This window comes from Eptatretus burgeri, chromosome 3 (assembly GCF_056783735.1).
Source record: "Eptatretus burgeri isolate ZD-2024b chromosome 3, Ebu_testis_v1, whole genome shotgun sequence".
NCBI classification, from domain to species: Eukaryota; Metazoa; Chordata; class Myxini; order Myxiniformes; family Myxinidae; genus Eptatretus; species Eptatretus burgeri.
The window spans coordinates 104,997,974-105,023,083 of record NC_140963.1 but is presented as its reverse complement, the minus strand read 5'-3'; the positions used below and the strand labels follow the sequence as shown (position 1 = coordinate 105,023,083).

At 45.7% G+C, this 25,110-nt stretch overlaps 1 protein-coding gene across 1 annotated transcript in view; it reads right to left on the bottom strand.

Annotated features, from left to right (window-relative positions):
* The window catches only part of LOC147030578 (uncharacterized), a 263,534-nt gene that overhangs the window by 114,443 nt on the left and 123,981 nt on the right, over positions 1-25,110 (bottom strand). The window contains 2 exon segments of the mRNA XM_085872191.1: positions 17,222-17,356; positions 20,399-20,654. Of these exon segments, the coding sequence (XP_085728317.1) occupies positions 17,222-17,356; positions 20,399-20,654 (391 nt within the window).

The following is a 25,110-nucleotide window of genomic DNA, read 5'->3' as shown; positions in this document are numbered from 1 at the left end:
TTCAGATTAATTACCGGGATGTTGCACCCCCTACGAACCCCTTAGGTGAAGCAGGATGGAGAGTCAATAGAGAAAAAAAAAAGCGAAACGGGCACAGTTCAACAAGCGAGCATTTTATTTCCCGGCACACGGAAAGCACGTATATACACCCATACAGAATCAAAATGCACATAAAGCAAATGTAAGAGTTAAAACCGACTATGCGCACACACAGCAACACTTATACAGTTTTACTTCACAGACGGCGCCAACACAAATTTACACAAAAGCAAAGCAAAGAAGCCACCCTCATAGACAAGAAGGCAGACAGGCCCGTAGGCCAAATGTGCGCGTGACCTGGAGGAGCGGCCAGGTCCGCGAGACCGGGGAGGTCTTACCCAAGTCCTCGTGACGCGTTGGCGGGCAAGCCGCAAATGTGGCCGCGTCGCTGTGCCCCGACTCCGTGCCTCTTGGCGGGTTTCGTTGGCACCACGTTTGCGGTGGGGTGGGAACGGGGCCCCCTTTTTGCACTATCTCAGCGCGGGGGAAAGGGGGAATTGTTGATGCCCTGGGGGAGGGGAGTGGCTGGCTGGCTTGCGTCCCGTGACCAGACGAGCGATCCCCCACACCGCAACCTCGTCGCCGACCGCCGTCCTTCCTGCCTCGGGCCCGAGCTCCCTTGCTTGCAGTTCCACCGCGCGCACTCGACTCCACTCCACTCCGCCAACGCAACGCTCCTTGTCCCCCAAGAGCAACCTCTCGACGACACTCTCCAAGCAACTCCAAAACCCAACTCCCTCGATTCGCCTTGCGCTCGCCTTTTTATAGGCAGCAGGAGCAGCCAATATGCAAATTTTAGGATCAGAACGCGATTGGTGGTGGGGCCACGCCACCCCCCCCCTCCGGTCAGCCATTGGTCGGGCAAAAATGGGTGTGAACCTCTCCTGATCCTAAAATTTGCATATACGGACTTCACATACACACGCTTGGAGGCGGGGCCAAGCCGCCCCGCGATCGCCAATTGGACGGAGGAGAAGTGGGCGTGAAGAGTTTCTGATCCTAATTTTCCCCTCGGAAAGGCCGCCATTCGCGCTCGCGGCTCGGTGCATTCGGCACCAATCGCCAAACAGGCCTGAGACAGCCCGAAGTTCAGTGTTCACAGGTGGTGCGGGAATGGCCATAGAAGCGATGATGTGGGATGAATTTGTGAAGGTAAAGGCGAAGGTGGTGGAGGGTCTTCTGTGGTGAGGGTTGGCGTTGTGGTTGTTGTCTGCGGGTTGGAGCGTGGTTGTAGTTGGTGACGATGGCTGGCGTGGTGGTTAAGGTGGTTGTTGTGTGATGGCGGTTGAGACGTGGTTGGTTCAAAATAACGACAGAAAAGAAAAAATGGCTAACTCAAAGCGTCGCAGCCCCGATGAATCACATAAATTCCCTCTATACAATGGGTTTGGGCTAACTACACATGTACCTATGAAGATATCTCACCTGAGATCCCTTTATGGTGTAATGCGAATTTCCACAGCCGTAACAATATCTTGCAAAAACTTCGTTTTGGCAGGATAATAAAAATACAATGCCGAAAACATCAAGAAATAATATACTGGCTTTGTGTTGGTTACTCAACTCTACAATATATAAATAAAAAGTGGGCTGTCCTTTTGACTTTCTACTTATAAAATCTTATGAGGCACCAATGGTGAAAATTTCATCTCAATCCGACAAGCGGTTGTGGAGAAAAACACGAAGCAGAGAAAAACACGAAGCAGAGAAAAACACGAAGCAGAGAAAAACACGAAAGTTCTGTGCGGACAAACAAACGAACGGACGGACAGACAGACAGAGACAAACGGACCCAAATGCAATACCCACTCCGAATCCTTCGGCGAGGGTAAAAAATGCATAAAACATCAATATCTACTGGCTGTGTTGGTTACTCAACTCTACAATATATAAATAAAAAGTGGGCTGTCCTTTTGACTTTCTACTTATAAAATCTTCTCTCCAACACATCGCATATCGTCACCAAACATTAATTAGTGCACTCACCTCTGAGCTGTTGAGCTTAGATTTGAATCCCAGTTTAACTATAAATAGTGGGGAAACTTAGCTAAATATAGCATAACAATTGTGCATTTTGTGAGGAAAGCACCAAATTTGGCACACTAGTAGCCTATCATATTATGAACAGATCTGGATATTGGGCCATCTCAAATTCAGCCGCTGATGGCTGTGGCAGCCATTTTCCACTGCCATCAAAAATTTTGAGATGGCCAATATCCAAATCTGTTCATAATATGATAGGCTACTAGTGTGCCAAATTTGGTGCTTTCCTCACAAAATGCACAATTGTTATGCTAAGTTGCCCCACAAAAACTGTCAACCTGGTGTCTCACATACTTGGGGAGACATCAATGTGCACGCCGTGTATCGCATGGACGTTTAACTGGGTTCCACATTTGTTAGCATTATTACTTGGTGTAAGTCTTCCACAAAGAGGCGAGTACCCCGAACAAATTCACACACGGGTACCCGAACAAATTCACACACGGGTACCCGAGCAAATTCACACACGGGTACCCGAGCAAATTCACACACGGGTGCCCGAGCAAATTCACACACGGGTGCCCGAACAAATTCACACACGGGTACCTGAACAAATTCACACACGGGTACCCGAACAAATTCACACACGGGTACCCGAACAAATTCACACACGGGTACCCAAACAAATTCTAAATTCCTGCTTTAATCGACTGGGGGCACTGCACCAGTGGCACAGCCACACAGTCAGAAACATGATGCAAACCTGCAGCCACTTGTACACAAAATGTTGATTGCCTTGAGGGAGTTGTTGTTCTGTGGTCCTAACATCTTTTACAATGCCAAACCTGTACGAAACTCGACGGGTATATTGTTACGAATCTGGAAGCCATTTGCACACAGACAGCAGCCCCTGCAGTTCAGTTAGTTCGATAAGTTTGTGTTTACAGTTAGGGTCGCGTCCTTCTGCCTAATGGGAATTAAATGTGTGCGCTGCGAAGTTTCTTTATAGTTAGTTTTTTACAACAAACCCCCTTCACCTCTCCGCACCATCGACCCCATTGCCCACGTGTTTTTGGCTGAAGGCGTGGACGGAGCCTCCATTCGCTTCAGATCGAGGCTCCGCTCCGAGGAAGGACATAGAGAGTTTCCTCCAGCAAATGAGCGAAGGGTGAGCATCGCACGCGCGCCCCAGCCAATGGGAGGCCAGCATGCCAAAAGCTACGGCAGAGCCTCTTCGGGAGGCAGGCCTCCGAGACGCTTCGCCCCCCCTCCCCCCCCCCCGAGACGCACCGTTTAATCAGGAGGCGAGTGGGAGGAAAGAAATCGCTCCCACCTCAAGAGAGGAGAGGGGTTGGTCATTGTTGGAGCGGTCTGCAGTCTTGGTGGCGATTGGCTTTGTCTGCAGTCTTGGTGGCGATTGGCTTTGTCTGCAGTCTTGGTGGCGATTGGCTTCGTCTGCGGTCGTGGTGGCTTGGTCTCGGTCGTCGTCTGCAGCCCTTTGCAGTGGCTCCTCGTGGTAGTGGCGGCCGAGCAGCCAGGGTCATGGGCCATGGACTTCGGGTCGTGTGTTCGAGTCCCACCGTGGTGGTTTGGAGTCGGTGTGACCGCACGAGGCGGGAAGGTACCCGACAAGGCCCTGGTCCCCCAGCTGAACTATCCTCCTCGGCAGGAGGACTGAATAAAGACCCACGGGGTCCATTTTCTTTCGGGTGTGTGTGTGTCCGTGGGTCCCGTCTGTAAGTAGAAACTGTTAAGTGCCTAGGTGTTCCTTGTAAATTGTATTTCTTTTATTTGTGATAACTCTGCTCTGTGTCTCCCTCCCTATTGTAAAATAAAACCGCTGTTAAATGTACCAGCTCGTTATCTGTGCTTTCTCCCATTGAGACAGCACGTTGCGTATTGAGACTTATCGAGGACGTCGGTGCCATAAATCATTCATTTGGTCCGGCGCAGCTTTGCTAACTTCCGCTCGGTTACGCCGGATCAGAGTCGGTAACAGCGACTCAGTTCGGACAAAGTCGGCCAAGGGTGTGGTTTCCCCAGTAGCAAGACTGCGTGGTATTTAGGTATATTGGAGATCGAGACAATTAACCCTATGCCACGCGGTCAAAATATCGGCGTCCACGGTCCTTCAAGCGACCGTCGACTCCGGAGTTATCCGGGGTGACGACCTTCCATTCCGGTGGGAGACGGCCTAACTGCTCCATCTAGCGGTTGACCTCGCCACTGAACCCCGGCCCACAATATCAGTTAGTAAATCACAAAAAAAGCTCACCTATGGTGTGATGATTGACTATAGCATATAGATCATAGCGTTTCGATCAAAGTGCATAGATCATAGTGTGTAGTGTATTGATCATAGCATATAGATCATAGCATGTAGCTCATAGCGTGTAGATCATAGTGTGGAACTCATGGATCATAGCGTGTAAGGTATAGATCATAGTGTGTAGCGTATAGATCATAGCGTGTCGATCATAGCATGTAACGTATAGATCATGGCGTGTCGATCATAGTGTGTGGATCATAGCGTGTAGCGTATGTGCATGGCTCACAAAGTGGGTACGCTGTGGTATGTTTGTGGGAAATTCCACATAAAACTATTATGAGGTACTTAGACAAACGATCAATGGTCACAAATGAAAGTGGACATCTTGGGGAACCTGTAGAAACCGGCAATATCATACTCTCCATTTCCTTGTTTTGTTAAAGATTAATTAAAGCAACAGAATATGGGTATTGTAACCTCAGAAATGTTAGTTTGATTGGTAAAATTTTTATGTGACAGTTATTAACCTCCGCCATCGAAGATCGGAGGTTACTGTTTTCACCCCTTTCTGTTTGTTACTTACGAAATCTAAAGATTTCGTAAGTATATTGATGACTTCCGTTTCTGTTTGTTTGTTAGTTTGTTTGTTAGTTTGTTTGTTAGTTTGTTTGTTACTTACGAAATCTAACGATTTCTTAAGTATATTGATGACTTCAGTTTCTGTTTGTTTGTTTGTTTGTTTGTTTGTAGGCACGATAACTCGAGAACGGAAGAAGCTACCAATGTCAAATTACACCACGTGATTCAGGAGGGTGATGGCAAGTGCTGATTAGATTTTGGTCAAAATCGGTCAAAGGTCAAGGTCACAGTGAGGTCAAATATCCGATTTTTGATGGTTTGGTACAGATAACTCGAGAACGGAAGAAGCTACCAATGTCAAATTACACCAAGTGATTCAGGAGGGTGATGGCTAGTGCTGATTATATTTTGGTCAAAATCGGTGAAAGGTCAAGGTCACAATGAGGTCAAACATCCAAAAAATGAGAACTCAAGATTGGAAGAAGCAACCAATGTCAAATTACACCACGTGATTCAGGAGGGTGGTGGCGAGCACTGATTAGATTTTGGTCAAAATCGGTCAAAGGTCAAGGTCACGATGAGGTCAAACATTCAAAACATTCGATTTTTGATGGTTTGGTGCAGAATCATCATAGAAACTTCTAGTTTACGTCGCTACCTTCTCTGGAGACAGCTTTTATTAGACAAGGTCAGAGGTCAAGTTGATGATTTCGTAAGTACCAGTCTATGAATGCTTGTTTGTGTGTTTGTTTGTTTGTTTGTAGGCACGATAACTCGAGAACGGAAGAAGCTACCAATGTCAAATTACACCACGTGATTCAGGAGGGTGATGGCTAGTGCTGATTACATTTTGGTCAAAATCGGTCAAAGGTCAAGGTCACAGTGAGGTCAAATATTCGATTTTTGATGGTTTGGTACAGATAACTCGAGAACGGAAGAAGCTACCAATGTCAACTTACACCACGTGATTCAGAGGGTGATGGCTAGTGCTGATTAGATTTTGGTCAAAATTGGTCAAAGGTCAAGGTCACAGTGAGGTCAAACATCCAAAACATTAGATTTGATGGTTTGGTACAGAATCATCGTAGAAACTTCTGGTTTGCATCGCTACCTTCTCCAGAGACAGCTTTTATTAGACAAGGTCAGAGGTCAAGTTGACGATTTCATAAGTACCAGTCTATGATTGCTTGTTTGTTTGTTTGTGAACAGTATTATGGAAAAACTCCTTGACGGATTTCGACGAAATTTGGTGGGGGGATTAGGTATGGTCCAAGGATCATGCCATTAGATTTTGGACTTGGACTTGGCCGCTATGGCGGCCATTTTGAAAAAATATTTGAATTTTTTTTTTTTTTTACATTTCTACATGTTGTGATTTCCAACCCCCACCCCCCCAAAAAAAATTGTTCGAGAAAGAAATTTTTTGCAACTTTTTTTTCAACAAAATTTTGATTTTTTTTTTTGCATTTCTACATGTTATAAGTGATTTCCAACAAAAAACATGCCAAAATTATAATTGCGGCTGATTTTGGAACTTCAGGTGGATATACCCACGTAAAATCAATTTCTGTCTCAAGGAATCCAGTTATGACGAATGAATTGAGTATGTAAAAGTTAAAAGTAAAAGGGAAAGTTGCAAACTATAACTCTGTGAGCACTGTTGACGTCAAATTGAATGAATAGGATATCAGGTTCACTTGAGTGACCGAGCAGTATTGGCGGCGGAGGTTTTGCACTCCACAGAGTGCTCCCCCTCTAGTTTTGAGTGTGGTGACTCAGAATGTGAACTTTAGTGTCTCTTTTATGTTTTGATGATGTTCTGTCTCCCTATTCGGGTTTTCTGGCATCTACCATATCTGATGAAATAATGGATTCGTACATAACCCTTCATGTCCACTGCATCGAGAAAAATAAGGAGTCCAGTGGTGATAATGTTTCTTATGATTTTTATTCCAAATCTCCCTTAATTTCTTGGAAATATGACAGAGTCCAATGGCAGAAAAATAAAGATCAACATTGTGATCAGAAAAATAAAATTCGGACCGCAAGTAATCCCGTCTTGATTTTCGTCAGTCCCGTTATGTACGAATAATCATCTCTCATCGGACGCAAATAACGCTAGCATTAGAAAATCTTGCCGTCTTGCAAACCTCCCCGATTCATGGATATAATAGGCACTTGCAAGCGTGTCAGCACATTTCATTTGCCGTCGAGCACAGCGTTTGTCTTCATGTCCGTGTCTTTGCGAGAGCCGTAACATACGAATCCAGCGTGAGGACGCCGAGCCGAACGAGGTGACTCACATTTGTCTGATAATTCTTCATTTTAACCAACGCTATAATTTTTTTGGTGCTTCGTGAGGATCCGAGAGGTAAGAATTATGTTTTTCTTTTCATGTTTAAAGTGATTATTTTTAAAGTTCGAAATAAATATTCGATTTTAACGTTATTTTTCGCTTACAAGTGTGGCTTTCTTTGCTACTGAACTCGTCTGTGTTTTCTTCGTAATTTATAACATCGGACTCTCAAAATGTGTTGTTTTTTTCTTTTTCCTGTCACATATTGAGCCTGTTTAAAAAGGCAGAGTAAAATTATCTGTTTCTTATCCCAAAATATAATATTTACGTTGTTTTTTCATCTGATTCCGTACATAACGCTGATGCCAAGCTCGAAATTCGAACGTGTATTTACAGTGTTGTATATTTTCAGTGGAAACTTTAAAACTGGACGTGCTGCAGGTCAAAAAAATTTAGATTTAGCTATTTGAATACATGCAGATTAACATAATGGGTTGCATTTCAAGTTTCCCCAAACTTTTTTTTTGCCCTTTGTGTAACAGGATGTGTACCCACTTTGTGAGCCATGCACGTATACGAGGTGTGTTCAAAAAGTATCCAACCTTAATTTTTCGTGCGTAAACAAATGAAGCTAGGGAGGCGTGGTTTGGTGCACGTATGTAGGCGATCCTAATCCATATGCGTGAATATTTTACTAGCTGCAGAAGCTGTCAGTCGTCGACAGACCGCCGATGAGTGAGGAAGTGTAAGTGAGCGCCGTCGGATTTTCGTTTTTGACAAAATGACGGAAAAACTTGAACAACGCTACTGCATCAAATTTTGTGTAATGCTTGGCGATTCCCAAGTGGAAACGATCCGCAAGATTCAACAGGCCTTCGGGAACGAAGCAATGGGTACCACACAGATAAAAGAGTGGTACAACCGCTTCAAAGATGGTCGCACATCAGTGGAAAGTGAAGCACGTTCTGGTAGGCCCTCAACATCCCGAAATGAGATAGTCATTGACCAAGTGAGGACCCTGCTGATGCAGGATCGTCGAATCACGATCAGAAAACTTGCAGACGAGGCGGGCGTCAGCATTGGATCTGTTCATTCTATTGTGACTGAGGATTTGGGCTTAAGGAGAATCTCATCGAAGTTTGTGTCAAAGCTGCTAACGATCGAGCAGAAGCAACTCCGTTTGGAGATCGCACAGGACATGCTGGAGACTGTGAACAGCGATCCCAACTTCTTCAACACAGTGATCACTGGCGATGAGACCACAGTGATCCGTCATTTTGTCAAAAACGAAAATCCGACAGCGCTCACTTACACTTCCTCACTCATCGGCGGTCTGTCGACGACTGACAGCTTCTGCAGGCGGGAAAATATTCACGCATACGGATTAGGATCGCCTACATACGTGCACCAAACCACGCCCCCCTAGCTTCATTTGTTTACGCACAAAAAATTAAGGTTGGATACTTTTTGAACACACTTCGTATATCATAGCGTATAGTGTATAAATCATAGCATGTGGCGTATAGATCACAGCATGTAGCGTATAGATCATGGCGTACAGATCATAGCAAGGAGATCATAGCGTGTAGCGTATAGATCACAGCATGTAGATCATCGCGTATAGATCATCGCGTATAGCGTATAGATCATTGCGTGTTGATCATAGCGTGTAGCGTATAGATCATAGCGTATCGATCATAGCGTGTAGCGTATAGATCATAGCATGTAGCGCATAGATCATAGCATGTAGCGTATAGATCATAGCATGTAGCGTATAGATCATAGCATGTAGCGTATAGATCATAGCGTGTAGCGTATAGATCATAGCGTGTAGCGTATAGATCATAGCGTATAGATCATAGCATGTAGATCATCGCGTATAGATCATCGCGTATAGCGTATAGATCATTGCGTGTTGATCATAGCGTGTTGCGTATAGATCATAGCATGTAGCGTATAGATCATAGCGTATGGATCATAGTGTGTAGCGTATAGATCATAGCATGTAGATCATAGAGTATAGATCATTGCGTGTAGCGTCAAGATAATAGCGTGTAGCGTATAGATCATAGCGTGTAGATCATAGCGTGTTGCGTATAGATCATAGCGTACAGATCATAGCGAGTTGATAATAGCATGTCGATCATCGCGTGTCGTGTATAGATCATAGCATGCAGCGTATAGATCACAACATGTAGCATATAGATCATAGTGTATAGATCATAGCGTGTAGATCATCGCGTGTGGCATGTATATCATAGCGTGTAGCATATAGATCATAGCGTATCGATCATAGCGTGTAGCGTATAGATCATTGCACGTTGATCATAGCGTGTTGCGTGTAGATCATAGCGCGTTGATAATAGCATGTCAATCATAGCGTGTCATGTATAGATCATAGCATGTAGTGTATAGATCATAGCATGTAGATCATCGCGTGTAGCACGTATATCATAGCGTGTAGCGTATAGATCATAGCGTGTGGCGTGTAGATCATGGAGTGTAGATTATGGCGTATAGCGCACAGATCATAGCGTGTAGATCATAGCGTGTCGATCATAGCATGTCGATCATAGCGTGTAGATAATAGCGAGTCGATCATAGTGTGTCGATCATAGCGTGTAGGTCATAGGGTGTAGGTCATAGGGTGTAGGTCATAGGGTGTAGGTCATAGGGTGTAGGTCATAGGGTGTAGATCATAGGGTGTAGATCATAGGGTGTATGTCATAGAGTGTATGTCATAGAGTGTATGTCATAGAGTGTAGATCATAGAGTGTAGATCATTGGGTGTAGGTCATAGTGTGTCGATCATAGCGTGTAGATCATAGCATGTAGGTCATAGGGTGAAGGTCATAGCGTGTAGATCATAGCGAGTAGATCATAGCATGTACATCATAGTGAGTCGATCATTGGGTGTAGATCATAGGGTGTGTATCATAGGGGGTATATCATAGCGTGTAGATCATAGCGAGTAGATCATAGCGTGTACATCATAGTGAGTAGATCATTGGGTGTAGATCATAGGGTGTGTATCATAGGGGGTATATCATAGCGTGTAGATCATAGCATGTAGATCATAGCGTGTAGATCATCGCGTGTAGATCATAGCGTGTAGATCATAGCGAGTAGATCATTGGGTGTAGATCATAGGGTGTATATCATAGGGGGTATATCATAGCGTGTAGATCATAGCGTGTAGATCATAGCGTGTAGATCATAGCGTGTAGATCATAGCGTGTATATCATAGCGTGCAGATCATAGCGTGCAGATCATAGAGTGCAGATCATAGAGTGCAGGTCATAGAGTGCAGGTCATAGCGCGTAGGTCATAACGCGTAGGTCATAGCGCGTAGGTCATAGCGCGTAGGTCATAGCGCGTAGGTCATAGCGCGTAGGTCATAGCGCGTAGGTCATAGCGCGTAGGTCATAGCGCGTAGGTCATAGCGCGTAGGTCATAGCGCGTAGGTCATAGCTGTGGTGGAGTCTGCGGGCCTATGGGGAAGGGCATGGTGATGTTGCATGGTGGGCGTGATGATGGGAGGTGGCCGTGGGGGTCGGCAAGGGATATGAGGTGTGCACGCCGTCTGAGGCGTCGTAGTAATGCTGGAGTCGGCCGGCTCGTGAGTGTACCGAGTACGGAATAAAGGGGAGCCGCGGGCACAGTACGCCCGCGCTCGCACTCGTGCAACACAGCCCGGCTCGACTGTTCCTCCGCTTCGTGTCTGCCTGCTAAGCATCTCCCATTTCAGTACAGTACAGTTGGTGACGAGGATGGGAGAACGGAGATCGGCCTGCAACCGGGGCCTGACAATGCCGGCGAGCCAGAGTGGGAGATGCAACCACGGTGGAGTCTGTTTTCCGTTGGTTCGGAGATGACGACGCCTTTCACGGTTGAGGTCGAAGTGAATGGCCAACCTACTGTGTTTTGCGTGGATACCGGGGCAGCAGTGTCGGTCATGGATGAGCGGGCGGCTCGTGGTCTTCGCGGTATTCGCCTGGTCAAGACGGTCTTGTCGTTATACACGTACACCGGTGAGGCGATTGCACCGCTTGCGAGGGCCGACGTCTCAGTGCGCTACCGAGATCGACGCGCCCAGCTCTCGGTGTTCGTTGTACGAGGGGAGGGCCCCCCCCTGTTGGGTCGAGACTGGCTTGCGCACCTCGGACTGGGTCTCCGGTTCGTACCTCCAGATGTGCCAGTACTCTCTTCGAGGCCTTCATCGAGTACCGAGGGCGAGGCTCTGGCGGGCGGCGAGAGCCGTATCAGCTCTCGCGATGAGTTCCCGCGCTTCGCTCGCGATGAGTTCCCGCGCTGTGGCAGGGTTCGTGCGGCAATGCGCGTCGGTGTGGTGCAGGCAGCTTCGACAGGTGACGGTGGGCCCGTGGCGTTGGAGGGAGTCGCGAGTCACAACATCGAGTCGACAACCAAGAAGCGGACTCGTGATGCGGGTTGTGGGTTGTTGTTCATGGCATATGTGCTTTTCCTTGCTCTAGTGATGCAGTTTAATGTTGTTGAAATAAATGCCAGCAGTTCTCGTGTAAAAGTGGATGTGGCGGAGATCAGTCAATGGGAGTTGGATTATGATCAATGTGATGTAGGGGCTTCAGGGGCGGTGGTGGCAAATAAAAAGGTTGAGTTGGCCGTCCACTGTCCCGGGCCGCAGGTAATTGCTTTGTCATGTGCTGGGATTTTATCAAAAAAGCGCGCTGTACGGAAAAATGAATTTGCGATGCTTCGAATATTATTCGTAATGATTTATAACGAGCCTATGATTGCAGTGTGGTTTAAGTGGAGTTGCTCCCGTCTAGCGGCCGTGTGGGTCTCGGAGATCGACTCGGAACCAAGACTGGTGCCCTGGTCGACGTTACCCCCACCTCTGATTGCGAGCGCAACTCGCTGTGTTCGCTCAAGGCCGTTGGGACAGGCGTTGGCGTCTCAACTGATTGTGGTGCGTGAGTTGTTTTGGCGCATTAAATGCATGCAGCCAGCGGCGCTGTTCAGTGCCCCCGGCCAAGGTCTAAGGCTGGCGCCACGACTTCCAGATAGCGGGCTGCCGGCCTCGGGATGTTTATCTACGTCGGGTCTGCCTGGGGGGAGGGGGCCGGAGGCGTTTGATGGGGCCGGAGGAGGTTGGCTCGAGAGGTCGTTACGACCTTGGCCAGGGTCGTGTCAGCATGGGCCGCCTGGGGGCGTTTTTGCTGTATAATGCTGCTGTGCTTCTCATTTTGCTGCTTCATATCGGTAACGCGGTCAGACCTGACCTTTGCTGCTCCACTCGCTCGCATCGACACATTATATGATGTGGTGTGCTATTATACTTGGCTATTTTCATTTTATTTCCATGATTATTATACGAAGTCCTTCGTGTTCTGCATGCTTCTTATAATGGTAATCAGTTAATAATCATAGTTTTAGGGGGGAGGAGTGTGGTGGAGTCTGCGGGCCTATGGGGAAGGGCATGGTGATGTTGCATGGTGGGCGTGATGATGGGAGGTGGCCGTGGGGGTCGGCAAGGGATATGAGGTGTGCACGCCGTCTGAGGCGTCGTAGTAATGCTGGAGTCGGCCGGCTCGTGAGTGTACCGAGTACGGAATAAAGGGGAGCCGCGGGCACAGTACGCCCGCGCTCGCACTCGTGCAACACAGCCCGGCTCGACTGTTCCTCCGCTTCGTGTCTGCCTGCTAAGCATCTCCCATTTCAGTACAGTACAATAGCGTGTAGATCATAGCGTATAGATCATAGCGCGTTGATAATAGCATGTCAATCATAGCGTGTCATGTATAGATCATAGCATGTAGTGTATATATCATAGCATGTAGATCATCGCGTGTAGCACGTATATCATAGCGTGTAGGTCATAGGGTGTAGATCATAGCGCGTAGATCATAGGGTGTGGATCATAGCGTGTAGGTCATAGCGTGTAGGTCATAGCACGTGGATCATAGGGTGTGGATCATAGCGTGTAGGTTATAGCGTGTAGGTCATAGCGTGTAGGTCATAGCATGTAGGTCATAGCATGTAGGTCATAGCGTGTAGGTCATAGCGAGTAGATCATAGCGAGTAGATCATAGCGTGTACATCATAGCGAGTAGATCATTGGGTGTAAATCATAGGGTGTATATCATAGGGGGTATATCATAGCGTGTAGATCATAGCGAGTAGATCATAGCGTGTACATCATAGTGAGTAGATCATTGGGTGTAGATCATAGGGTGTATATTGTTGTGGTTACCAAATTCGCAAACCACCATTCAGGTCCCTTAGGTGAGGTATCTCGGCAAGTATATGTGTAGTTAGGCCCAAACCCGTTGTCTAGTGGGAATACATGTCATTTATGCGTGCTGCGACTCTTCAGGATAGCCGTTTTTCTTTTACTATCTTTAATTTGGACCAACCGCCATGATTACCACCACAATCACAACATCAACCACCAACCACAACCACCGCTTCACCACAACCGCCACGACCTTCACGTCACACCTCGCAACCGTAGCATCGCCACCGTTCTTGCCCCGCTGTGGGTACCGGTGTTGGACTCGTGCAGGGCGCGCGTCGAACAGCGTGTACAAAATCACGGATTTTGTGCTTCAAAAACGGATCAAAAACGACACACGCCCACTTTTTGCCGTCCAATCGGTGAGCAAGGGACGATTTGGCCCCGCCTCCAGGACGATCGATATATGCAAATTTGTGGATCAAAAAGCCTTCACGCCCACTTTTTCTCGGGCCAATGGGGAGCGAGGTGAAAGGTCAAAGGGAGGGGGTCAAAGGCGAAGCTACGGGGGGATAAAAGGACCGTGTTCGTCAGTCAGGAGAGTCGGTCGGAAGAGTCCAAAGAAGAGTCCAGAGGTGGAGGGTCGGAGAGTCCAGAGGCGGAGAGTCGGAGAGTCCAGAGGCGGAGAGGCGGAGAGTAGGAGAGTCGGAAGCAGAGGGTCAAGACTTCGCGGGCGGTGGAGCTGCTCGTCGTGTGCGTTGGAGTCGGAACGGAGGGGACGAGCTGTGGAAAGGCGGCGACACCAGACGAGGGGGTGCTCGCGTCGTGCAGGGAGCTGCACCCGAGGGAGGCCGACAGCGCGACCTGGCCGAGGTGGAGACGCACACCAGGGATAATAAAGATCCTCTATACCCCGAGCATCAGCAACCCCCTCCTGTTTCCCCCCGCGCTGAGATAGTGCGACCAAGGGGGCCCCTTTCCCACCCCCTGCCAGACACTGCCCGCGAGGCCCGCGGAATTGGGGCGCCATCGCCGCTCCGCGTCTCATCACCAGACGGGTAGGCGCGACCCGGTCTCGGCCTCAGGCCCGCCTCATCCTTGAGGGTATTCTTTCCTTGGTTTTGGGTATGTGTTGTCGGCGCCGTCTGTGAGGTAGAATTGTATAAGTGTTGCCGTGTGCTCGGTAGTCGGTATTAGCTCTGCATTGTGTTTTCGCTTTTATATTTGCTTTTTGTGTAAATTGCATTGTGTCTTTTCTGTGTGCTTTTGGTGGAATTGAATATGTGTGCTTCCCGTGTGCCGCGAATAAATGTGCTTTGTGTTGAACTGTTTCCCGCTTCGCTTCGTCATTTCTCCCATTGAATCCTCATCTTGCTTCACGTAAAGGGTTGGTAGTGGGCTGAATACGCCCGATAATTAATCGAACCGTCGAGGTCGACGATAACACCGCTCGGTTATTCTGATAGTACGGAACGGGTCGCTTAAGTGGCCCGTGTCCGAAGTCGACCTGCGGCGAGGTGCGATCGCCCGGTCTACCCTCCGCGTGGGTACTTAGGTAGGTCGAATTTGGCGAGCAACCCTATCCCACGCGGGGGCTGATTGGCTCGATCGCGGTGAGACCGAAAGGTCCACCCGTGACTGGTTCCCGGTGTTAGTCCGAGAGGGTCACGACTGGATTGTCCGTCCGGTGGGCGACGTGCCGCGATTCGAGTTACGTGGCCGTCAGCACGCCGGCGGGCGCGAAGACCGCAACAATATCATAGGGGGTATATCATAGCGTGTAGATCATAGCATGTATATCATAGCGTGTAGATCATAGCGTGTATATCATAGCGTGCAGATCATAGAGTGCAGATCATAGTGTGTAGGTCATAGTGTGTAGGTCATAGCGCGTAGGTCATAGCGCGTAGATCATAGCGTGTAGGTCATAGCGCGTAGGTCATAGCGCGTAGGTCATAGCGCGTAGGTCATAGCGCGTAGATCATAGCGCGTAGGTCATAGCGTGTAGGTCATAGCGCGTAGATCATAGGGTGTGGATCATAGCGTGTAGGTCATAGCGTGTAGGTCATAGCGTGTAGGTCATAGGGTGTAGATCATAGCGTGTAGGTCAAAGGGTGTAGATCATAGCGTGTAGGTCATGGGGTGTAGATCATAGCGTGTAGGTCATAGCGTGTAGGTCATAGGGTGTAGATCATAGCGTGTAGGTCATAGCGTGTAGGTCATAGCGTGTAGGTCATAGCGTGTAGGTCATAGCGTGTAGGTCATAGGGTGTGGATCATAGGGTGTGGATCATAGGGTGTGGATCATAGGGTGTGGATCATAGCGTGTAGGTCATAGCGTGTAGGTCATAGCGTGTAGGTCATAGCGTGTAGGTCATAGCGTGTTGGTCATAGCGTGTAGGTCATAGGGTGTAGATCATAGCGTGTAGGTCATAGCGTGTAGGTCATAGCGTGTAGATCATAGGGTGTAGATCATAGGGTGTAGATCATAGGGTGTAGATCATAGGGTGTGGATCATAGCGTGTAGGTCATAGCGTGTAGGTCATAGCGTGTAGGTCATAGCGTGTAGGTCATAGGGTGTAGATCATAGCGTGTAGGTCATAGGGTGTAGATCATAGCGTGTAGGTCATAGCGTGTAGGTCATAGCGTGTAGGTCATAGCGTGTAGGTCATAGCGTGTAGGTCATAGGGTGTAGATCATAGGGTGTAGATCATAGGGTGTGGATCATAGCGTGTGGATCATAGCGTGTGGGTCATAGCGTGTAGGTCATAGGGTGTAGATCATAGCGTGTAGGTCATAGGGTGTAGATCATAGCGTGTAGGTCATAGGGTGTAGATCATAGCGTGTAGGTCATAGGGTGTAGATCATAGCGTGTAAGTCATAGGGTGTGGATCATAGCGCATAGATCATAGGGTGTGGATCATAGCGTGTCGGTCATAGCGCGTAGATCATAGCGTGTAGGTCATAGGGTGTGGATCATAGCGCGTAGATCATAGCGTGTAGATCATAGCGTGCAGATCATAGAGTGTAGATCATGGAGTGTAGATCATAGCGTATAGCGTCAAAAAAGTGTTATGAAGCTCACCTGGATCAGGAACAAAAGTCACTGAAACCTCTCCCCCTTTCCCCTTCCACAGACCCCATAAGACCTCTATTATTATTATTTTTTTAATGCCGTGAGCAAACTTTGGTAATGAAGGTTGTGGTCAAATTTCATCGAAATCATGTGTAGTTTCAGCGAAAAGAGTGAATACCTCTTTTTGGGGGGTTTGGCGGTCAACCCCGCCCCTCCCCCCTTAATGAGCACAGATTTTGATGCGGTCAATACACCGTCGTTTGGCATCAGATATGAAGCTTGTGGCCAAGTTTCATCAAAGTCGTGTGTTTGGTTCAAGCGATAATGACTGAAATGGTTACAGACTCACTGACTGACACTCACTGCCTGACTTGAGTCCAGGTGAGCTAGTAATACACACAATATAAATAAAGTACAAAAAAAAGAAAACAATAGTGGGAAATTGGAAATAAAAAAAATTTTGAGACAATGGTTATACAGTAGACAAAAGCAAAATATATATATATATATATATATAATGAATGGCGGGGGGGGGGGCGGTGGGGGTTAGAGAGAAAAAAAATAAAACTTTCAAAGACAATGAATCAGGAGTACGAGGCGAGATCACCACGGAACATGAACACGGACCATTTTATCCTTTATCACGATGGTGAAGACTCATGGCGCGCAGGCCGAACACGGACAACCGTAAATCACAACCACCTCATCACTCATACAATGGTCAAATAAGCGGCTCGGAGAGCAAACTCAAATGTTCTGCCTTACTTTGAAAAGGGCTGAGAGCGGTTGGGTGAGGAAATTATCGGAATAAACCCACACAGGTCACCACAGAGAATGGTAAAAAGAACAAATATCGCGAGATTACCCTGGCGAATGACGCAACTCAAACTATCGCGAGATTACCCTGGCGAATGACGCAACTCAAAACATCGCGAGATTATCCGAATGAACACCGCAAAAGTAAAATATCGCGAGATTATCCGAATCAACACTGCAAAAGTAAAATATCACGAGATTATCCTTTTGCATGACGCATTCTCGAAGAAGTTTATATTATTATCTTTTAGATTACCCGTTAGAGTCGATGACATATCCGAATCTCTCGGAATATCTCTACAGGAGGCACTCGTTTCCGAATCCGGAGGGGGGGGGGGGAGAGGGGAAGTCAAACATTTACCGAAAGCACTGTCGCGAACTATTTCAACAAGGCGACCAAAAAGGTCGTTTCCAAATGACGTTTCTGAATAAGCTCAGTTCAATTTATTTGGTGTTTAATATAAACGACACGTGTCTGTTTACGTCATAAATACGGCACGTGCCTGTTTGTTTATGTCATTAAACACGGCACGTGTCTCTTTGTTTACGTCATAAACACGGCACGTGTCTTTGTTTACGTCACAAACACGGCACGTATTTGTTTGTCATTAACACGGCACGTGTCTGTTTGTTTACGTCACAAACACGGTACGTGTCTGTTTGTTTACGTCACAAACACGGTACGTGTCTGTTTGTTTACGTCACAAACACGGTACGTGTCTGTTTGTTTACGTCACAAACACGGTACGTGTCTGTTTGTTTACGTCATAAACACGTTACGTGTCTGTTTGTTTACGTCACAAACACGGTACGTGTCTGTTTACGTCATAAACAGGGTACGTGTCTGTTTGTTTACGTCACAAACACGGTACGTGTCTGTTTGTTTACGTCACAAACACGGTACGTGTCTCTTTGTTTACGTCATAAACACGGTACGTGTCTCTTTGTTTACGTCATAAACACGGTACGTGTCTGTTTGTTTACGTCACAAACACGGTACGTGTCTGTTTGTTTACGTCATAAACACGGTACGTGTCTGTTTGTTTACGTCATAAACACGGTACGTGTCTGTTTGTTTACGTCATAAACACGGTACGTGTCTGTTTGTTTACGTCATAAACAAGGTACGTGTCTGTTTGTTTATGTCACAAACACGGTACGTGTCTGTTTGTTTACGTCATAAACACGGTACGTGTCTGTTTGTTTACGTCAGAAACACGCACGTATCTGTTTGTTTACGTCATAAACACGGCACGTGTCTGTTTGTTTATGTCATAAACACGGCACGTATTTGTTTGTTTACGTCATAAACATGGTACGTGTCTGTTTGTTTACGTCATAAACACCTTGATTTGCAGGACCCTTATGGCCGGAGGACAAAAATGGCACCAGAATCAGAATCATGGATGGTTGAGCTTTCGAAGGAACGAGAAGGACATGTTTTATTCCATTTCGACGCGTCACAGAGAACTCCGTGTGGTACAGACGATCTGCAGGTTTGTATATTCGGCCCGAAGGTCGGACAGGTGTTCAAGATGGAAGACTCGACATCCACTGCAGGCGTTTTACATTTGCCGTGGACGTTTCCATTGTTGTGACCTCCACCACCAGAGGCGAAGGTCATATTTTCAAGCCTCTGTTTGTTATTTGGCAATTTTCTTTTTAATTGTTATTTTTTTTGTTGACAAGTACGTTGATCGTGTCCGTGTCCCCGCTCGCCCACCTTCAGCCCAAACCGCTCAACCGATCGTTCTGAAATTTTCAGAGATTCATGTCACCGACCCTGCGATGGTCTCACATTAAAATTTCATAAAACTCTGTCGACCGAAAAGGTCTACATAGGCCAATTTGGCCAAATTTTCTAAAATCATCAAATTTCATTCGATTGACTTGAAATTTGAACAGGATTTGCATATCAGGTCAGTGAAGTCAACCACCCATTACTTTTGAGGTTATCATCGGTCAAAAGGTCAAGATCGGCCATAAAGTCTTCCCACAATCAGCAAAAAATTTTAATTGTTTCTAAAATCCTCAATTTTCATATGATTGACTTGAAATTTGAAAAGCATTTGCACATCAGGTCACCAAATTCAACCACCTATTAATTTTGAGGTAAACATAGACCAAAAGGCTGACATTAGCAAACCCACGAGTACAGATTATGATTCTTCTTCTTCCTTCTCCTCCTTCTGCCAGCACACCATCTTTATTCAATTTGAGCTGACCCACTCTCACCATTACCTTCACAATTTATTCCTTCAACCTTATTAGGCCATGGGCCAATCACCCAAAATGGACTTCTCATTACCATCTCTGGTGGCAAAGGTTGACTGTAGTTTTTGGAAAGATCTTTGTCTGGGCCAACCTTTTGGGTATGATTGCCACTCCAAATCGGTAGCTTTATTGTAGTTTTTTGGGAAAATAGGCATTTTTGGGGTAAAATGGTGTCTTTTGAAATTTCAACTGTAGAAAAAATATCTGCGACAAAACAACATATTTGAGACTTGGAATAAATAGCTATGTAAAGTACAACCATTTTGGTGTGCTTTGTGTTGGGTTTAATCGCCGGTTACCATGGCAACAACCATTTTAGGATTTAAAAAAAAACATGGTTTTTGATAGTGAAACTTTTAAAATTCATATCTCAGAAATGCAAAATGATTTTTGCACCATTTAAACGATAAACACATACTGATGCATCTGGGCAGTTTTTAAATTCCATGGTATGAGCGTAGGTTTAAGATAAATATATCGTTTTAGGGTAAAAACATCACATTTTGAATTGCATTTCTCAGTAAATGGAGATAAAACCCAGTTTTTTGAGCATTTTAACTATTTCTCAATTTTATAAAGTATCAAAAGTCCATTTATCACTGTAGATGTATTAGCATCCGAGGTTGGATGAGATACCTCGTTCAAATAGATTGACGTTGCCATGGAAACGAGTAATTTTGGGATAAAACACATTTTTTGATGGTGAAAGTTTAAAAATCCATAACTTGGTAGAAATGTAATATTTTCGAGCAATTTGAACGCCAGCTACCACCCTGACACCCTAAGGCTGTTTGTTTGTTCAATAGGTAGAATAACCTGCAGGCAGCTGTCGTGTAAGTGTCTTAGATTTACATTCCTTGATCGCTATCATCATCATCATTTTCATCATCTGCATATACGGTTACGTCTGTGTCTGCTTCGTCATCCTCATATTGGCTGTCACACATCCTAGTGCATTTCAGTCCGTTTCGGATGCACGTACAGTCCTTTGCATCACAGTGGTGTACACACCTACAGCTCATGAGCTCCAAAACAGCTGATGGAGCTGGTGGACCAGTCATCCAGAGAATCTCAAGGTCACCGCTGTCATCTGTAGACCATCCACAATCTGTTGGTGGGATTATTTCAGGAGTTTATTCAAGGGATCTACGCCATATGGCTGCTTGGTAATTTGCCCGCTTGGCATGCTGGAACAGGCAATCTTTGCATGGTGACAATTGTGCTGAAATCATGTTGCCCCTCTTTGATGTGAAGAGCTGATAACGACACTGGTTGACTTCAACTATAGCTCTGTTAGAAACATAGAGATGGCAGGTGAATGCTTCAAGCTTTGCTTACAGTTCATTGGACATTTGCCATGACTGTCCAAGCTCACTGAAGCACTGCTGATAGTCCACGGTCTTCTTGGGAAGTTTTAGTGCATTCAGTTTTCCCTTTCCGGCAAATGCACTGACCGTATCGCACCCCGTAAAGGCGTCAAAGCCAATTAAGCCTTGCAGACATCTTCACCAAGGGCGGTGGCAATCTTGGTTATGTCAATGTACTTTTGCCGAGTTTTTGTTCCAACCTTCTGATACATGGGTGAACGGATGATTTTGCTGAAACCAATGCAAAGTACCAGAATGTCCGTGTCTTCAGCAGTTATCACAATAGCGTTGCACCCATTTTCTGCTGCTCTGCCGGCATGCAGAAAGATACGAGTGTCTGCCTCTTCCTGAATAGACTTCATTTCAATGACTTCTTCCCATTGGTCCTTGACAAGCTTGAAGCATCGTTCCTCGCATGTAAACGTGCAGAACTTTCATTCCCAGTTTGAGTCGGTTCTCTGGCCTTTTCCATTCAACTACGACGAATCGGATGAAACGGGTTTTGTTTGACAAACTGCGCAAGAATTTCCGCCATTGCCTAATTTTGTGCCCTCGACTGATATTCTTGAACTCTATTGGTGACACAAGATCAGTGTCGTCATCAGAGCAGTGGATAATACAGTCGGTACGTGGCCGCTTTGGGGGAGGCAATGTCTCTTCCATGATCAGTCAGTCACCTGAAAAGAAAAAAAGATGTAAAAACACTAATATTTAAATACACTTCACAATGGTTTCTCCACAAAATTACCGTTGCCATGGAAACGTCAGTCGAGTTCAACTTATTGATTGCCATAAGAGAGAATTCATATAAATTGTTAGCCAAAATTGACTTTTGATATATGGTACGATTGGAAAATCTTTAAAACCAAAGACTTCTCAAAATCTCTGCTTTGACAATTCTATCGAGGAATGCTATTGAATAGTTGATGGTTTCACCCTAAAACGAGATAGTTTGTTGACAACCTGCCCTATACATTGAAATAAACAACTTTCTGTGTGCATCGTGGTGGTTTTAGCCTTCAGATCTCTGAAAAAATATTATTTCACTTGCAAGCTACAGTATGAATATTTCAACTTTTACCGTCAAAAAAACGTGTTTACCCACAAAATTGATCGTTTCCATGGCAACGCCAATCGATTTGAACTAGGTAACTCAGACAACCTATACTAGTACATGTAGAGTGATATATAAATACATGTAGACTTTGGATACTCTGTGAAGTTGATAAAATTAAAACAATCCTCTTATTTCAAAAAACAGGGTTTTCTGTCAGATCAGCAAGAAATGCAATTCAAAATGTGATGTTTTTACCCTAAAATGATTTATTTATCTTAAACCTACCCTCATACTATGGAATTTAAAAACTGCCCTGATGCATCGGGATGTGTTTATCGTTTAAATGGTTCAAAAATCATTTTTCATTTCTGAGATATTAATTTTAAAAGTTTCACTATCAAAAACCATGTTTTTTTTTTTACCCTAAAATGGTTGTTGCCATGGTAACCGGCGATTAAACCCAACACAAAGCACACCAAAATGGTTGTACTTTACATAGCTATTTATTCCAAGTCTCAAAATATGTTGTTTTGTCACAGATATTTTTTCTACAGTTGAAATTTCAAAAACACGATTTTACCCAAAAAATGCCTATTTTGCCCAAAAAACTACAATAAAGCTACCGATTTGGAATGGCAATCATACCCAAAAAGTTGGCCCAGACAAAGATCTTTCCAAAAAGTACAGTCAACCTTTGCCACCCGAGATGGTAATGATGACCCCACCAATCTGGCCCATGGCCTATACATTCTCCAATCTTATCTAATTCTTCAAAAAATCCATCAAAAACAAAAATAATTTCCCTTGTATCCTTCGTAGCTATACACCTGAAACCATGTGTCTCTCTCTACCCTCTTCCTGGTACTTCACATTGATCCATCAGCTTCACTCTGCGTTTACCGTTCCAAATTCACCATACACCTCCACGATTTTACTTCAACCTTTCCTTTTCTGAATCTTACGCAATCTTTATTTTTTTTTTAATAATAGTAAATAAATTCACTTTTAACTGCACACCTCCCATAATCACGTGACCTGTTTCCACCCTCTGCGTTTACCAATCCAAATTCACCATTTACCTCACAATCTTTTCTTCAACCTTTCCTTCACCCAATCTTATGCAATCTCTATCACATAATAATAATAATAATAATAATAATAATAATAATAATAAACGATCTCTTATAATGCTTCATCTTCCTCTTCCACATGTGTGGTTCTCATTACTGCATCATAATTCACCAATCTTTTTTCTGTTTCAACAGACTGCTATCAATTCGATCTTTTCATCATACCTTGTCTCAAAAATCCAACTGTTAAAACGTTTCTTCTCTCCATTCTCTTAATTCGCCTTTATTGCATCCCCCAAGAAATGTCGAGTCACATTTCTGAACTAAAAATTAAAAAAAACAGTTTGCTTTCCATCAATTATCATTTTTTTCCAACTTCAATGACAATTCACCCCCTCACCCCTCCCTCTCAATGCAACCATCACACTTCCCCCTCCAAGCTTCCCTTTCACCTTTCTCCTTCAACTCTCTCTACTCCCCCTTCTCCCACCATTCACCCACCCACTCCCCCTTCTCCCTCCAGTCACCCCCTCACTCACCCTTCTCAAAATTGACCACCCTCTCATCCACAAAGCTGCCTCCTTCCCCTGCCCTCTCTCCTCCATCTCATCACTCCACCTCCTCAAATCCTCAACTGCCTTCCGTGCCCTCATTAATCCCTCAGCCTCAACAAACAGACCTCAGCCTCATCCTGGTGGAGGAGTTGCTCTCTTCATCAAAGACTCTATTCCTCACTCTCCATGCACTGCCTTCACTCCCCCACATCCCCAGGAATACCTCTGGCTATGGCTTCCCCTCCTCTCCCATCTCATGTTTATATGTGTACTGTACTGTCCACCAAACAGTGATGACTCCATTTACACCTCACCATCCGAAAACATGGACCAACTTCTATCCTCTCATCCAAACTCTCTCTTCCTCATATGTGGCGACTTCAATTGTCATCATGCCAGTTGGCTAGGTGTGGGTACCTCTCTCACCTGTCATGGCACTTCAGCAAAAGACTTCTGCGACTCATTGGGACTGAATCAATCGGTCAATTTCCCGACCCGGATCTCAACCAATGGTACTCCATCTCTTCTGGATCTGATTTTGACAAATATCCCTGAAAATATCTGCTGTTGCTCCTTCGCTCCAATCAGTTCTTCTGACCATGTGCTTGACAAAGTAAACATCTCTCTGGCTGTTATTGGAGAACCACCTCAGCGCCGTCAAGTCTGGCATTTTACTCAGGCTGACTGCCAGGGTCTCCAAGCAGCCATCACACTTCAAGACTGGTCTTCTATCACTACTTTCTCCAACATCAACTCATCCTGGGAATTCTTTCAAAGAAACTTGCTCTCCCTCATGCACAGATTTATCCCCTCTCGTCTTCAGTCGTCCTACCCTTCCCCCTGTCCATGGTTCACAGAAGCTTGTGGTGAGGCAATTGTCCTGAAACAACTTGCCTTTGATTTATGGAAAGTAAACCCAACTGAGGGTAATCTCAGTTCTTTCCATAATACTCAGAACAAGTGTGTATCTACCCTCAGGAGAGCCAGAAAACAACATATTTCTCATCTCAAGTCTGAACCCTCAAACCTCTCTCGCTCCTCCAAATCCTGACGGCATCTAATCAAATCTGTTTCTGGTGTATGTTCCCCCCCATCGCCTCCCTTACCTCAAATGGCTGCATTGCTGACACCACACGTGAAAAGGCTGAATGCCTAAACTCGGTGTTTGCATCGAAATCTTGTGTCCGAAACCCATCGCTTTCTGTACCCACCTAACCCAGTCACACCCAACTGTCTCTGGACTCTGTGTCCTTTTCTTCTGACAAAGTGGAGAACTTGCTCGGAAACCTCGACTCAGATTCTGCAAGCAGTCCAGACGGCATCAGCCCACGTGTCCTAAAAACCTGCTCCTCTGCTCTTCCTCACCCTCTCTTTGTTCTATTCACCCTCTCATTTGCACAAGGTTATCTGCCATCTGCTTGGAAATCAGCAAACATTACTGCCCTGTATAAAAAAGGTACAAAAACAGATCCCTGCAACTACAGACCTATCAGCCTTCTCCCAATTATCAGCAAGG